Source organism: Leptidea sinapis, chromosome 17 (assembly GCF_905404315.1).
Source record: "Leptidea sinapis chromosome 17, ilLepSina1.1, whole genome shotgun sequence".
Lineage (NCBI taxonomy): Eukaryota > Metazoa > Arthropoda > Insecta > Lepidoptera > Pieridae > Leptidea > Leptidea sinapis.
This window is the reverse complement of record NC_066281.1, coordinates 1,560,357-1,577,291: the sequence shown is the minus strand read 5'-3', so window position 1 is coordinate 1,577,291 and position 16,935 is coordinate 1,560,357. Positions and strand designations below refer to the sequence as shown.

Here is a 16,935-nt window from a genome sequence, read left to right as displayed (position 1 = left end):
CTATCCCAATCTGCTGACTAGTAGTGCCAAACACGTCGGGTCGCTGGTGGTCTGCGACGTTGGCGTCGGATGGGCACTACACTCCTGACTAGGCAATGGTCGGAGACCTGGTAACTATCGGGATGTGTAGTCAGCAGAAGATTCAATAAGGACGGTATGTGGCTATCCACATCCGAGAGCCGCGTTGGCGACTCAACCAATTGGGACAGACCATACGCCAATGCAAAATTATGCACAGATCGCCCTGCGTAGTCTGTGGTTCGTGATCCAAGCCATTCGGCATTGTGCCCGTTGAAATCACGCAAGACTACGATTTCAGCGGAGGGGATCTGTGCAAGCACGTCGTCAATTGCCGCTTGAACGCAGCCCATGAGGTGATCGGTTTCTGCGTTACCACTATGGGACCTGTAAACACACGCATAGATGCGGACGTGGTCCTCTAAATCTACGCGGAGCCAGAGAGTAGACAGGTCCCTACCCTCAAAATTGCCGAGACGGCGACAACAGATATCCTCCCTAACGTACACACATACCCCGGCATGAGGCAAAAAATTGTGCTCAATTTTGTACCCGGGGTACGTTAAATATGACGTATCGCTAGGTAGAGATATCTGCCTCTCCGTAAGGAAACACAAGGCCGGCTGCGCCGTCTGAAGATGGTGGTGGACGGCGTTTAAGTTGGAGTGAATTCCCCTGATGTTACAAAAGTCCACATTAAGTGGAGGTAATTATGTGGAGCGGGGTGCCGTGGTGTTGCTGCCCTGTTTGTCCTCTGACATACGCGGTACTGTGCCCTCCCCATAATACGAGGGGCAGCCCGAGCGCGAATGCTCGGGGAGGGATTCTCCGGCTCCACTAGAGTCGGTACCCTCCTGGGGTAATTTCTCTTTAAATACCGCTCTCATATTTTGTTGAGGGGAAGGGGGGGGGGGGGGTTTGGCCTCCGGTCCTCCACACTAACCTATGCGAAACATAGCGGCACTAGGCCGCTACTTCACGCCGGTATTCTGTGCGAGTGTGGTAAATAACCCGGACGAGTCTGGCCCGATTGTACTGACGTCAAAAGACGGTAGCGTGACTCTCCCACTTTCAGACGCAACTGTATGTATTGAATTCCTTTCCTGTGCAAAGGAATTCAATACATACAGTTGCGCTCGTAACCTTGTGACATAAGATGTAAAGTCTTATTTTCCCAGTAATTTCACTAGCTACGACGCCCTTCAGACCGAAACACTGTAATGTTTCACGCCGTTGTGGTACTCATAATCTAGCCCGCATATTGTGCAAAGGAGGCTCTCACTGGTAAACATAACTGTCAACACATCAAAGATATTTCAGATAATTATTACAAAAAGAGACAGGCAAACATAAAATTTTCTTTATAAAAAAAAACAAAACACTTGTAATTATAATGGAGACATATTTTGTAACTAATGCAAGACGATTAGTAAAAACTTTATTAAAAACAGCTCAAAAATGTTGCTTAACTACAATGAAAATATCAGTTTATAGATACATTTGTTCGCCACTAACTGACCTTTTTAATAATCAACAAAAATTAAAGCCCAAAATATAACAATACATAGTATTTAGTAGATTTTCTTGAAACTGTAAACGCGAATCTTAGTTTTAATATAAGTATAATAATCGAATAATAGCTAACAAGACAAAATTAATTCCACCCAGTAACGACAGTAAATATTGTTGCACATATTCATAAGCTAAGTAACTACAGTAAATTTTTTTGCTCTGCAATAAGTATTCATTATTATAATTAAACATATAACATACACGGACTAGTAAAAAAATAAGGACTCCGTGTCACCTTACATAACAGTGTAGCTCCAAAACTACTTAGCCCTACGCACACACTTACACTACTACAGGCCGATAGGCGGCCATTATGAGAATTGTCATCGTCTGTGACAGATCAGTTTGCGTCGCAATAAAATATTTTAAAAATGCCGTCGTGCGTTGTGAAAAAGTGTAAAAACAATAACATAAAAGCCACAAATATGTGGATATATGATTATTTAAGGGAGAAAAAACTGTGTAACTGGTATACCTCGTAACCGCACATACACTAGCATAAAGGTGCTTCACTTGCTAATATCACGGCGCGGAGTCCTTCTTTTTTTACTACTCCGTGATAACATAATGCAATTTAGGAAACTTGAAACAGTCCCTAAAACAGTTCGAGAAAGTAAAATTTGCGGAAGCCTATTATAGCGTTTTTTTTAATTCGATTAGGTAAGTATACATCCAAAAAGGCTTAAAACCTCTTTAATGAAGTCAAAAATTTGTATGTACCTCCTCACTTTAATTAAATTGAAGTTAGGCAATATCGCACATATTACAATTCAACTATCGTCAAATATTTTTAAATACATCTTCAGATGATTCCAAACGGTGTACGCTGATGTATGGTTGTAAGTCATTGAAATCATTCTCTAGATGCAAGCACCGCGAATTAACGTGGATTTATATGAAGGCGTATCAACAAATTGTCAACTACCATAATATTAGATATGCTCTTTAATCATGCATCAAACTTTTTCCCGTGCAATACAGCTGATCAAGCCGTTTGCTGTCAAAGTCTACTTCCCTTTTGAGTTTTATTAATTTTAAATATAAGGGATTACTTAAAAGCTCCGTTGCTGGACTCATGGAATGGAAAGAACAACATTACTAATCTACTGCACGCCTCCAGATATTGTGGATAGAATTCATTTGTATTGAATACTGAGGTAATCTGAAACGTCAAGAATGAGGTCAAAATATTATGATAATTTTTGACCACTTCCATTGATAGACTATTATTGAGTATTATTGATTTTGTTTATTTAATTGATGATGATGATGCGATCCCGTCTTAAAGGCTGACAAATATGAGGTTTTAAAAGCATTTGTTAGTTTTAAAGAATACGAATTCAGAAGACTACGGCAAAAGGGCATTAGTAGATTATTCTTATCATGACTTTATTTATTTTTGATAATTTATCAAATTTTTATTTTGTGTAAATATAAAATTAATTCATTTAAATTGTAATAAAACAATTTGACCAAGACTAAGTTTGCATGCTATTTGTAATGGCTAAATAGGAGATACTCTAAGCTATTGTAAGACCAAATTTTCTACCACCCTATTTTTCTAGATAGATTCTCATATATGTAGATCGAAAAGTTAATGACATAATCATATGATTATAGTTTATATAAATTAATAAAAATAGAACTATATAGGCGTGTTTTGAATTCAGCTATATTTTTTATGGCTTAGTTCTGTACAATAATAATACTGTAGGAGTTATAGCTACTCTACGCTACAAGTAAGGTAACTAATTAGTAAGAACTGCTGAGTTAAACTGAAGCAATAGATTTAGTGGAAGTAGTCACTGAGCTGGTCACTACTAAAGAACAGAGGGTCATAGCTTAATAACTAGATATCAATGATTTTGTGAATCAAACTACAATATAGCTTGGACATATTTTTCATGCCTTACAAGAAACACATTATATCTATGTTAAATAACCATGAGGCTCCAATTTACACTTGAAATTCGTTTAATTTATATATTGTTATAAAAAGCTTACAATAGAACAATGATTAACAATTCGATATAAATTTTATTAGACAAATAGATTAACATTAACTAGGTAAGGTACAATACATAAGTGTGGGATATTCTATCCCCCTTATTCATAATCCGCTAACTTTAAACAGCCGCTAAGGAGTGTTTTTTCTCATTCTGACTTAGGTCAATAGAAGAAGACAGAGTGAGAATTAGCAATGCTTTAAGTTAGCAGACTATTATGAATAAGGGGGTAAAATACCAAAGAATTTATGAATGATGGGTCAAACGTAAGTATTGTTGCTTAAAAATCGCCTCCATTTAACAATACTTTCAACGTTTCGTTAAGAATTTACAAAATGTTGAAACTATTTTTGTAGTAGAAGTCTGGCCAGGTTCCATATCATTCCTTAATTTTAATGCTGAGTATTGTGTTGTTTTTAAGTTATTGGCGTCGATGGTTCTACCAATTTTATTAGTGGCTCTATCTGCTTGCAACAAGCTGCTTGAAATAATTTAGTTACGTAAATTTTATTGCCTGTTTCATAATTAGATGTCCAATGCCGGTGTCGTCTTTTTTTATGGAATAGGAGGACAAACGAGCGTACGGGTCACCTGGTGTTAAGTGATCACCGCCGCCCACATTCTCTTGCAACACCAGAGGAATCACAAGAGCGTTGCCGGCCTTTAAGGAAGGTGTACGCGCTTTTTTTTGAAGGTACCCATGTCGTATCGTCCTGGAAACACCGCACAAGGAAGCTCATTCCACAGCTTTGTAGTACGTGGAAGACAGCTCCTTGAAAACCGCACTGTGGAGGACCGCCACACATCCAGATGGTGGGGATGATATCGTAACTTGTGGCGTGTCGTGCGAAGGTGGCATCTTTACCATACTTTCCTCCAAATTTGTTACGTAATTTCATTTATAAATCTATATCCTTGGACTACTTCTTTACATGAGCTCATGATAGCTATACTCCGCTACCATTGTAAGCTCAACCAGGGTTGAGCTGGGCAGTAGGAGAACTGTTATATTATGCTCTCGTCTATAAAATATTATTTATAACCTAAATAGCATTTAGCATTATATTAACAATTTGCTGTTTCTTTGTTAAATGAGATAGTCTTACGTCAATCTTACTATTGGATTAAAACGCGTGTGATTGTAACTGTTTTTACATAAATTTTCGCGTAAGAATTACATTTTAATTCGTATTCTATTCAACCCGACGTTTTGTGATCTTTTCAGTGCACGTTTTCAGGGGGATTTAAAAGTACACAGAGTGATTTAAGTGTGTACCACTCGCGTTAATCAAATAAAATACTGTCTTACTATTGTATTAAATAAAATACATATTAAAAAATACTTATTATGGTTGTGCATCACATTTACAAATCTTTATCATCTTCAAAAACAGCCAAAAAATCATTTATCTTGCTTACGAGGTCTTTGTTTGCATTTTAACATCCAATTATGAAGCCGACTACATCAAAAGACCACATGATAGTTATTAGAGACAATTGATCACCAACATTAAGAAACATTTCATACCTTACCTGAAGTACGTTATAGTTATGTTAAAGTTATATACTTTATTGATAATATATTCTTGATAGCAACCAAGCAGTTTACCGATATTAGTATTCAAATATTTGCGTGAAATTTTCAGCTATTGTGGCATATTTACAACAATTTTAGTTTGAACTTCTACTGTTAACTCTTTTCAGTTCTGTGATTTAGAAAAATGTAGATATGGTATAGGTTTACTGGAAATGCATAGGATATTGGTTCTAAAGACTTTCGGTCCTAATAGTTTGGTAAAATGTAGATATATGCTTTTATATAAAGAGTATCTTGTAGTAGGTAAATATTATCACAAAATCATAATATAGTGCCGAGTGTATGATCATAATAATCATTGTTTCATTTACTGTTTATGTTCTTGAAACTTATGGAAGATTAGTACAAAACCGGGTATGGGGTCAAAAACCAGGACATAGCCCTAACACTCTTAAATTAATTTCAAATTTCGTTAGCCAAATTGAATAGTTTATCAACAGAAGTTTGTTGACCTGCGCACGTGCATGTAGTAAATACTCACACACTTGCACATCAAAGGAATTAGTAGAGTGTTGAAGAGATGGGCAGCTGTTAGGACTGTTACAGAGCCGTTCGCTGGTCGTATACCACGACAGCATCGGCGTCTAAGAACTGGCTGTGCGACTTGCTGAGTGCTATGATGGCCGCGTGCTCGCTTCGCATTCTGTTCTTGTACTTCTTGCTGAGATTCGCCTGAAATTATGCAAACATACATGAATCAATCAAACCTGTTTCCAAGGGAGTTGGCAGAAATTATAGTTTCTTCGGAATAGTAAAGATGGTGATGTTAAGTGTTCACCGCCGTCAACATTCTTTTGTATCAATAGAAGAATCACAGGAGCGTTGCCGGTTTTTTAGAAAGGCGTACGCGCACATTTTGAAGGTACCCATGTCGTATCGTCCTGGAGTAACCGCACTAGAATGCCATACACACACACATTGAACATTTTGTATGTGAAGGAAAGTTCCTTGGACCGCACTGTAGAGGACCGCCACACGTCCAGATGGTGGGAATTATATCCTTATTTGGGGCGTGACGTACGAAGGTGGAATTCGGCAGCAGGAATCAGATCAAACAGGTCTTCGGAACAGTCCCCGTGACAAATGCGGTATTATTGTTTGTCAAATACTAATTCTAGTAATATTCATAAAGTGAACATTAAAACGAAGCGTGGGTAATATTAAACACTTCTATAATGAAGCCCAGCCGAGTTCAGATGCAGTATCTATAAATAAATTTAGTTTATAGAATCTTTGCATGTTTGATTGTATGTATACATATCATTCACGTTGTGTATGAATATAAACAAGAGGTCGCGACTACAGGCTGTAATATACTATTACGCTAAATGTAGGCATATTAAATATATAATTTATCGCGACCTGAGGACGAAGTCACGGGCTGTGATTTGATTACTTTAACAGCCGTTCCCAATATACTATCTACAGATAGAAATAAATTACTACCGTCTACTGTCAGTAATTAGCTGTCAATAATCTGAAGCTGTCCCAATATACCCGATAAGTCATTCTTTTCGCCTTATATAGGGACGCGTGGATTGAAATTTCCATACAAACTTCTATCGCTGGTAAGCTTTACGTCCTCCCTATGACAGACAGCGTGTACGGATAAGGTGACTTACCGTCGATAAGTTTATTGGAACAGAAAAGTCAACGATAGTTACGATTTGTATCTCAAGTAAGAGATAGACTGAATATTGGGAACGGCCGAAAGTCTCTACTCAAGGCCGCTATCCCCAGAAATCGCCAAAAAAGTGCATAATTGAAACCAATTCTTGACGGTTTATATAAAGCTTATAGTATTTTACAAAAAGAAAAAAATATATATCTCCACAATATGAGGCGAAAATTAATTTTTTCTATACATTTCTATTTTTTAGCCGGTGCGAAAAAAATCACCAAACTACCCCTAACTGTTACAGTTGTACGAAAATTTATTAAGTGTACACCAATATTATTTAGAATTACATAGTTTTGTTAGCTTTGCAAAGAAAGTATGATGTTTGTAATAAATTAAAAATGCTTCTAATTCAGAATTAAAACTATGGCGCTCTTGTACGAGAGACATAACCTAGCTCCGCTCGATTCCTCAAGGCCATTGGCTCGGTCCCCAGCCTTAAGTCAATTTCCTAATACGCAAATATTGGAGTTGAGCAGGTTATCGCCTGAAAAAGAGATCCTGTTGATGGAGTCACAATCTGAGGGCTGAACAAGACATACCAAAATTTCGGTCGATGCGTCATTCGGACGGTTGGTTCAATTGGCGAGAGCGCCCGGACTCAGAGAGGCGCGGGTTCGAGTCCCACATCGTCCATAAGTTTTAGTACAAATGTAATTTGTATATTTAATGCCAGAAGTAAGGGATATCACTTAAAACAACAAACTGATTCGACACATTACAAATTCTAGAACCCTAGCATTTAAAATTTAAATTTGGTAGTTTGTTGGTATAATTTTATGGGGAGAAAATGTACTTACTTTTAAGCTATTGCATAGCTTCTATCGCGGGCCTTGAGCGTGGAGACCGAATCCAGAAATTCCGTAACGAAAATAACCTAACACTTACTTACTAGATGTATATAGATATTTCGCCACGGTCATTTCAGTTGCCGTGGAACAGCGGTTATCACGTATGCTTTTTGTGCAGAAGGTCCCAGGTTCGAGCCTGGGGTACGTCTTGATTTTTATTTATTATTTTTTTTTATATTGTTTTTTTATTTTTTATTATTATGAGCATTGTTATTTAGTTTCACCTGTCCCGTTGTCTGTCTGTAATAAAATCCTACAAATTAAATTTTACTCACTTCCCGTTTGATTTATTTAAAATTAATTTTACTAAAAAAAATACTGTATTAATAAAATAAATAAATAATTATAATTGCATAAGTTGATAAAAATGCTATGCAATAGCTTTACCGCGGCAGTCCCCGAGTGCCACACGTCTTTTTTTTTAAACAAACAGTCTATAACGGGATTCTCTCTATCTATATATATACATTTATAATAAAGATAGATACGGAAAGAGATAAAGGGAAAACGTGATTAAATAATATTGTCCTGTCTTCAATTATTGTATACATTATTAAAAGTAACAAGCTTCGGTGACTAACGCACTGAAGTTTTTAGCATAGGTTTGTCATTTAGGTCACGTTTGAGGATATTATTTATGTACGCTTAAATAATGTCAATATGAACCTTACTTTGGCATAGAGCTGATGCAGATCATCTTCGGTGGACAGCGGTCTCTGCTTAGGCCTGAGGAACGCTGGCAGCGAGCGGGTCTTCATTGCATCCATGCTGGCCGCTCCTTCTATGTCATCCAACACTGCAATCAGTACCAGAATGTATCTGGACTTGAAGTGTGCGACTACTATTGATGTATTTTGTAAATCAAACGATTTATCCAGCAAAGGATTAATCATTAAATGTTGAGTGCATTTTTCTTATGACAGTAATGGACGAGACGAGCATGACGTTCAGCCGATGATTATTGATACGCCCTGCCCATTACAATGCAGTTCAGCTCAGGATTCTTGAGAAATCCTAAAATTCTGAGCAGCACTGCAATTGCGCTGGTCACCTTGAGACATAAGATGTTAAGTCTCATTTGCCCAGTAATTTCACTAGCTACGGCGCCCTTCAAACCGAAGCACAATAATGCTTACACATTACTGCTTCACGGCAGAAATAGGCGCCGTTGTGGTACCCATAATCTAGCCGGCATCCGTGCTAATGAGCCTCCCACTGGTAAAGCATCCCAGGCAAGCACCTCATCAGCGACTACCAATTTAATAGAGTTCCGCTGTTCAATAAATAAAATAACACACGGCTTGATAAACTTCTCTTTTTTTGAATTCGGCTAAAAATACCTACAAACATATTTTTTATTCTGTTGATATACTTAATCATAATGATAATACGATATTCTAGTATATATATTAACTAACTATTATAGATAGTTTCCAAGTCTCCACTGCGCTCCAACTAGATACCGTAGACGTAGTCGTAAAGTTAGGTAACTAATATTACGCCCAAGTGAGCGACGATGTATTGTTAAACTTTGCTAATAATTGAAACATAAATGCCGGGTTGCGTAGTAAAACTTTGTAAAAGGAATACTTCAAGAAAAAAGAAAGATTCTGGGATCACATACTATCATCAGTAAGTATTTTGTATTTTATTATTTCAATGTAAAATAACACGAAGCGTATGTTACTAAATTTGAAAGATGCCTTTCAGTGTCAAGATGTCACGCACACAAGCATCTAATAGTAGCCGTAATAAAAAAATCTATTGTTTTTACGTAGTACGGTATCTAGCTGGAGTGCAGCGGACACCAATCCTTAATCTAAGGCTACCTAGAATATACTATTGTATAGATGACAGCCGAATTTTGATCTGTCAATGGGTGCGTTTACGACTCTCAATCAAAATCGGTTACAGAAAGAACGACTCCGCGCCGTGATATTAGCAAGTGAAGCACCTTTATGCTAGTGTGTGTGCGGTTATGGGGGATACTAGTTACACATTTTTTCTCCCTTAAATAATCGTATATGGCCACAAATACTTATATAGTATTGCTTTTACACTTTCACAACGCACAACGGCATTTTAAAAATATTTTATTGAGACAAAAACTGAATCTGTCACAGACGATCACAATTCCCATAATGGCCGCCTATCGGCCTGTAGTAGTGTGTGTGCGTGGGGCTATGTATTTACACGTTAATCGACTTGTTTTGGTTCTACACTGTTATGTAAGGTGACACGGAGTCCTTATTTTTTTACTAGTCCGTGGTCTATGGTAGAAATTTGTCTAAAAATTGGTCTCTAACCAAAATCCGTTTGTTACACTCAACTACATACCACTGGACTGGCGGCTGTCAAAGTGCTTTTGTGCCATTTTGATGTTCGCCATTTTGGCACTGTTGGCCATGTAGCGAGAGTCTGCGGTACTAAAACTAGTGATGGCAACCTCAGCAAACATCGATAGATGGTGGGAAACTATTTACAAAAAAAAATGTAAACTTTATTACGTTGATTCTTGGAGTATAAATAACACGGAAAACAAACAAATTTAATTCAAAATGCAAAAATACTTCAGAGTTCGTTCCTACGCAGCCATTTGTATTATACGTCTAAATTAGTTCTCTTGCGCGAGTGGCGCTTCAAATAGGCACAAAAATTTGCTGTCAAACATATGGAACAGCCTGTCCAGTTTGTTGCCACCTCAACGTACAATGGGCTCAGCTATATTTAAAACAAAACAATATAATATAAACGGGGCTTGTTTATAATTGTTAATCCATTGAAATAGATAGAGGTGAGGTAATTGTTTTAAAAATCTGCATTGTTAAATAGGGACATACCTTTTCATGAGATATTGAATCGATGACTGCATTACTACTGGTGATATCAGAATTTCGTATGTTGAAAACAAATTCAAAGAAAAAATACTTTAGAAGAAGTAGTACCTACGAAGCTCGTAGTCTTACGACCGTCCCCAATATTCAGTCTATCACCGGGTGTGGCCTACTTGAGATAAAAATCGTAACTATCGTTGACTTTTCTGTCCCAATAAACTTATCGACGGTAACTCACCTTATCTGTTCACGCTGTCTGTCAATGGGAGGACGTATAGCTAACCAGCGATAGAAGTTTATATCGAATTGTAGATGACAGCAGAAAGACAGCTTCATATTATTGACAGCTAATTACTGACAGCAGAAGGTAGTAACTTATCTCTATCTGTAGATAGTATATTGGAAACGGCCGTTAGATCATTCATACGTAGATACTAGATAGACTATCACAGCTGTGAAAACGTCGAAAAAAAATTTAATTTAGAACTAACCTCTATTTTGAGAAATGCACGCACACTTACACAAAGTGTCATACAAATCGTGAGTGTAAGACATAGTTTGTCACGCACACTAAACTAATATTCCTGGCCTGTTTTCATCGGCTGTCTAACAAGAAGAGACTACTAGACGTATAAATTATCTAAGCTCGTAGTGCCCAACGGAAAATTAGATCAGTTTTATGAAATCGATTTCTCTTTCCCTTAGCACATACAAATATTTTAAGACTTACTCAACATTAACATAATAAACTTGCAAATAAAACCGTAAAAACACACAATACCGAAGCCAAAAAAGTAGTTTATAAAATTTTTATGTATGTCTATAATGGGACGTACGTTTACCAGTGGGATGCTCCTTTGCACCGGCTAGATTTTAAACACACAACGGCGCCTTTTTCTGCTGTGAAGTAGTAATGTGTAAGCCTTTTTGTGTTTCGGTCTGAAGGGTTTATCTTGTATTAGTAAATTTATGTTTACCTTCAAAAAAAGCGCGTACACCTTTCTTAAAGGCCGGCAACGCTCTTGTGATTCCTCTGGTATAGCAAGAGAAAGTGAAAAACATAACACCAGGTGACCCGTGCGCTCGTTTGTCCTCCTATTCCTTAAAAAAAAATCCGAGACAGATGAAGTCATAGCAGTAATAATATTTTTACAGTTATTCATTAATGCAACCGCCGATGAAGATCCGAAAGACCAGGGATCAAGAGATGAGTTGCCGGCCTTTACGTTTTTATTTACGTTTATATTTAAAAGGCATTAATTTTCAAAAAATTGATCCCTTTAGAATTCTTTTTGATGTCATTTCTTAAACTTTTCCGCGGTGGTGCCACCGCTTCGGAAAGAAATGGCACTGTGAGAGAGAAGACGCGGCGCAAGAAACTCTCCCAGGATTCTTTTTTTGCGCTCTGTTTAATAAAATATACAAAATTGTATTATCATTCTTATATGAACACAATGAATTCTAACTAAAATAATGGTCGAAATATATCTGGTAGGTCTTTTTGCGTGATGCGACAAAGGTTGCTCAAATATATCATTTTATAGATAGGTTTAACATATCAAAGGAGGAGTTACTTACTGCTGCTGGAAGCATACTGCGTGGACAGTTCCCTGGAGGTGGTGGGCACTCTATTAACGTAGCAGTGGGTGGGAGGTTGGACACGCGGCGGTTCTCTGTGGCGCCGGCACTCCATATCACCCGCATAGCTGGCAGGTCGGGAGTGTCGCTGTACCTGCACCTTGTTATAAACATTGCTAGATATTGTTAATTATCATAGATGGACATCAGAGGCAACTATGTGGGAAGGGCCAATAGGAAAAAGGAGAAATAGGAAGAGAGAAAGGAGAAGGAGGAGAGAAGACATTAAAGCGACAGTAGGAAACTTATGAAAAAAGATAGCAAAGAGGCCTGGAACAAGCTGGAGAAGGCCTATATCCAAGAAGGGGTTCCAATCAATAATGATGAAGACAGTATGTAACAACAGTTATTGTTACAAATAAAATTATATTTTGTCATATTTAATTATGTAAAATGTAGCTACTATACAGGGTGGCCGAAAAGTTGACGTCTAAAGCTAAAATTTCAAAGCCTCATGGTGATGAGTATCTGAATCACCCCTATGTATGTTCTACGATTTTGAGTAGTTTAGGAGATAATAATTTATTCCCCTTCTATCCGCTTTTTTCACCTAATTGTGGTTTAGGACTTTTTTCTAATTTGTTGGAACACTTTTAGTTAATTTTATTGTTGATAATTATTAACTACAGTTGCAATAACCACATAAGAAACTATGAATAGTTTAGACAATGCGGAAATAGTTTAGAATTGAGACGTAAGTTCAAGAGTTCAAGTTCAAGGTCCCAATAAACTATCTACAGTTAGAAATAAATTAACTGAGCTGTTTAACCGAATTCTGATTCCTGCCGCCGAATTCCACCTTCGCACGACACGCCACATCCCCACCATCTGGATGTGTGGCGTGTCCTCCACAGGGCGGTTTTCAAGGAGCTTTCTTCCACGTACTACAAAGCTGTGGAATGAGCTTCCTTGTGCGGTGTTTCCGGGACGATACGACATGGGTACCTTCAGAAAAAGCGCGTACACCTTCCTTAAAGGCCGGCAACGCTCTTGTGATTCCTCTGGTGTTGCAAGAGAATGTGGGCGGCGGTGATCACTTAACACCAGGTGACCCCTACGCTCGGTTGTCCTACGATTCCATAAAAAAAAATACTACCTTCTACTGTCTACAGTAACTAGCTGTCAATAATCTGAAGCTGTCGCAATATATCCGATAAGTCATTCTTATCGCCTTATATTGGGAGGCGTGAATTGCAATTTCCATACAAACTTCTATCGCTGGTAAGCTAGGTGAGTTACCATCGATAAGTTTATTGGGACAGAAAAGTCAACGATAGTTACGATTTTGATCTCAAGTAAGGGATAGGCTGAATATTGGGAACGGCCATAAGTGTCTGTGCGAGTCAGTCAGATAGAACCCATCGCTACGCAATCTCTACGCTACGCCAAACAATCAAGCCGATCGGAGATGAATTATTGACCGTCGATGATTCGAGCCGCTTTTCGTTGTATTTGGTTAAATGGAAGAAGCTGCTACTTGGGCTCTCAGGTACCAGCTTCTTTTTTCGGAGCTCACCCACCCAGAGGTGAGAACACTCCATGTGAGGCCAAGTTTGCGCCTAATATAGTTGCAGGCGGTGGCTTGTTATGAAGTTCTGTGTCCCCTTACTGAGTACACCAAGCATTTTAGAGGCCAATTTGGCTTTCTCTATGGAACTTTTTATTTGGAACTGATGGTCACTCGATATATCGACGCCGAGTATGCCAATACAACCTGTATAGTGGCAGTTAGAGGAGTGATCTCGAATCGAGGGGATACGACAAAGGGAGACTTTAGCGGTGAACGCACAAACTTGTGTCATCTATATTCATAAAAAATAATAAAATAGTACCCGCAAATCCCATCATACGGGTATAAATACACCCTTACCTTCTCTGTTTAACTAGGTCAAATTGTATTGCTGAATTTTAAGATTTTTATTACATAAAGCTTAATAATAATTTATATTATATTTATAACTTCCCAAAATTAATCACCTGATTAATTTATTTAAATTTGGAGAGCCTGAACTCACAGGTTCCATGGCTAGATGGAACCTGTGAGTGCCTTCCAAGTTAGAATTTTATTACGACCAGATTCATAGTTTCTTTTTCAGAGGGATTTCATCTTGAGCGATAGAGGTAGAGCCATTGCGATAGTAATGTACCAATATACATATTTTGAATAAATTTAATGCGTGAAGAACTGTTTACACCGAACAAAAAGCAGATTTCAATGAAGTTACTATAAGTCTTCTAACTGCATAGTATAGTGCAAAACTATATAATTGTATACCTACTAGCTGATACAGCAAACGTTTTACTGTCATATAAAGTTATAAAAAAATCAATAATTATTACATATCTGTTGATGGAATAGAATAATATTAAAATCGCGTTACAAAATAGGTGTTGATGGTAAACGGGTGAAAATTTGAAGTTGTATGTACTTTTTAATGTTGAAAAATAATAAAATAAAAATAATATAAGTTGTCAAAAAAACTATAATAAAATATTTAGGGGTCTATATAATCCTTATCATTTAGGGTTGTGAAAAATTGGCCGATTCTCAGACCTACCCGATATACACACAAATTTTCAAACAAATTGGTTTAACCGTTTCGGAGGAGTTTGGTAACAAACACCAGGATACGAGAATTTTATATATAAGACTAGCTGACCCGGCAAGCGTTGTTTTGCCATATAAATTATTTTTAGAGTTAGACCGTTTCTTGGACATTGCAACATCCCTTTTTTTTCTAACTTACCGTTCGTTTATCTTAGAAAAAATCGTTACTGCTCATTACATCAGTCCAGCCATTTCAGAGATTAGCCGGAACAAACAGACAGACAGGCAAAAATTGTAAAAAAAAATATTTTGGTGTATAAATATTCATAAACATGTAGTAAAAAACGGTTATTTCAATATTACAAACAGATACTCTAATTTTATTATATGTATAGATAAAAGATTTCCACCTATGTCTACTCATCACGATGTCTCTGCCCTCTGGAACCATATGGCGTAGAGACTTGAAATTTGGTAGGGATATTCCTTTCGCCGAGTAGAGGTCAGCTAAGAATTTTGAACGGATTTTAAGAAATTCCTCCCACAACAGTTTTTTTCATTATAAACAGAACAACGACTGTTGGGTCAGCTTGAGTATTACATAGGAAGGTCTTTATAACTTAATATTATTCGCGCAGTAAATATTCGAAAGTATCTAAAGGATAATTACCTCATGTTTGACCCTGCAGCCTTCTGGACACACATAACTATAACCCTCCTTTATTGTATAAGTTTCTTTTAAGTATTGCTCGTCTGTAAATAGGAAATATTATATCTAATCAATAACAGAAAGAATAATTTCTTAATATTGGTATAGGAACTACCTATTGTTTTAAAAATTCAATTATAAAAGTTAAATAATAACCTAATATCTGCTTCACATTCTTACCAAATGATTTCTGATGTCGCGGCATTAGGCGGCAGTAGCATATAATTATTAATAAAATAAAAACGCCACAGATTCCACCAATAAGCCAAGATAACCAAACAATCACGACGCGACCCTACAACCAAAAGTGCAACGCAATGTATAAGTAATTGGCGAGTTTCGTTAATTATTGATTTTTTATTGCATCCCACACCTGCTGAAACATTTCACTTAATTTCTACGACGTAAGCGAATTTATCGCTCTTTGATACTTTTTCACTTCGTTTTCTCGACATTTTAGATAAATTTAATCTATCTACAACTATATAACAATAGAAAATTTAAAAATAATTTTGCTAAAAGCATTTAATGCAATTCCATATTTATGTAGGTACCTATAGTTGTTCATCGACTTGAGAGGCTTGTTATTCAGTGCGCCTGCGTGAGTAATGTAACAAACAAAACATTAAGTAGAGGTAGGTACCATCAGTTCAATAAATATTTATTAAGCTCTTCAAGTACGTACAAGGAAAATAAATTGTTTTCACTTGATTAATAATAATTATAGACTCTGCTGCGCACTAAACGAAACGGATTTCGTAAAGACAAAGAATATAATATTATAACAGCAGAAGTAATATAGGTAACTAGGTACTTAGATAACAATATCATTCTGATAAAAAGAAAATTTTGAAAAGGTACATTAAGATGTGCTTCTCTCTAGAATAAAAAAAAAATAAAATATTAATTTTCATAACTTATAGAGACCGGATATCTAAGATTACCCAGAGAATAAACTAGCAAAGTACATACACGGATCGCAAATGATCTCGCCATAGATCACTAAATTAAGATAAGGGTTTAGCCCTAGTGTTAGGAACTATGAGTTACATCATAATAACATCAAAGACTAGCTAGCGGAAGTTGGCACTTCGCATTAAAAAAGGTGGCAAATTTAAATGACCTAAGTGTAGCAAGCCCAAAATTACTACGATGAGAAAATTTTAATATATATGCAGGTAGAATCTAGAATAAAATTAAGGTATGCTTAGTGATCCGTAAATCTACGGAAATAATGCCAGAAAACAAAAATGATGAACATCAACAAGGTGGATATGCTCATCCAAATTATAAGCAATCTATTAATAAGTACACGTAAAATAATACGCATTGACAGAACGCTGCGCAAACGCCAAAATCACGTCGATCTGAGGCATACCGCGCGATCAGAATTTCCAAGAACGCAATGGTTACTCAAAGTTATGTGCCGAAGCGGCTTGGTGTCAGTCGTTCCACTGTTCAGTGGATCTGGACTAGGTTCTAAG

The 16,935-nt window shown here is 37.0% G+C and overlaps 1 protein-coding gene across 2 annotated transcripts; it reads right to left on the bottom strand.

Annotated features, from left to right (window-relative positions):
• Nucleotides 1-1,475: 1,475 nt before the first annotated feature.
• LOC126969124 (uncharacterized) lies at nucleotides 1,476-16,087 on the bottom strand. 2 transcript variants are annotated; one of them, XM_050814436.1, is made up of 7 exons: nucleotides 16,006-16,087; nucleotides 15,825-15,932; nucleotides 15,632-15,746; nucleotides 15,413-15,495; nucleotides 12,135-12,294; nucleotides 8,394-8,518; nucleotides 1,476-5,865 (listed from the first exon to the last, which is right to left on the bottom strand). In XM_050814436.1, exons 2-7 carry the CDS (start codon nucleotides 15,834-15,836, stop codon nucleotides 5,734-5,736), a joined length of 627 nt encoding a protein of 208 aa, XP_050670393.1. In that variant the 5' UTR covers nucleotides 15,837-15,932; nucleotides 16,006-16,087; the 3' UTR covers nucleotides 1,476-5,733. The 2 variants fall into 2 exon arrangements, with proteins under 2 accessions (XP_050670393.1, XP_050670392.1); XM_050814435.1 differs by having other exon boundaries at nucleotides 15,825-16,075.
• Nucleotides 16,088-16,935: the final 848 nt, after the last annotated feature.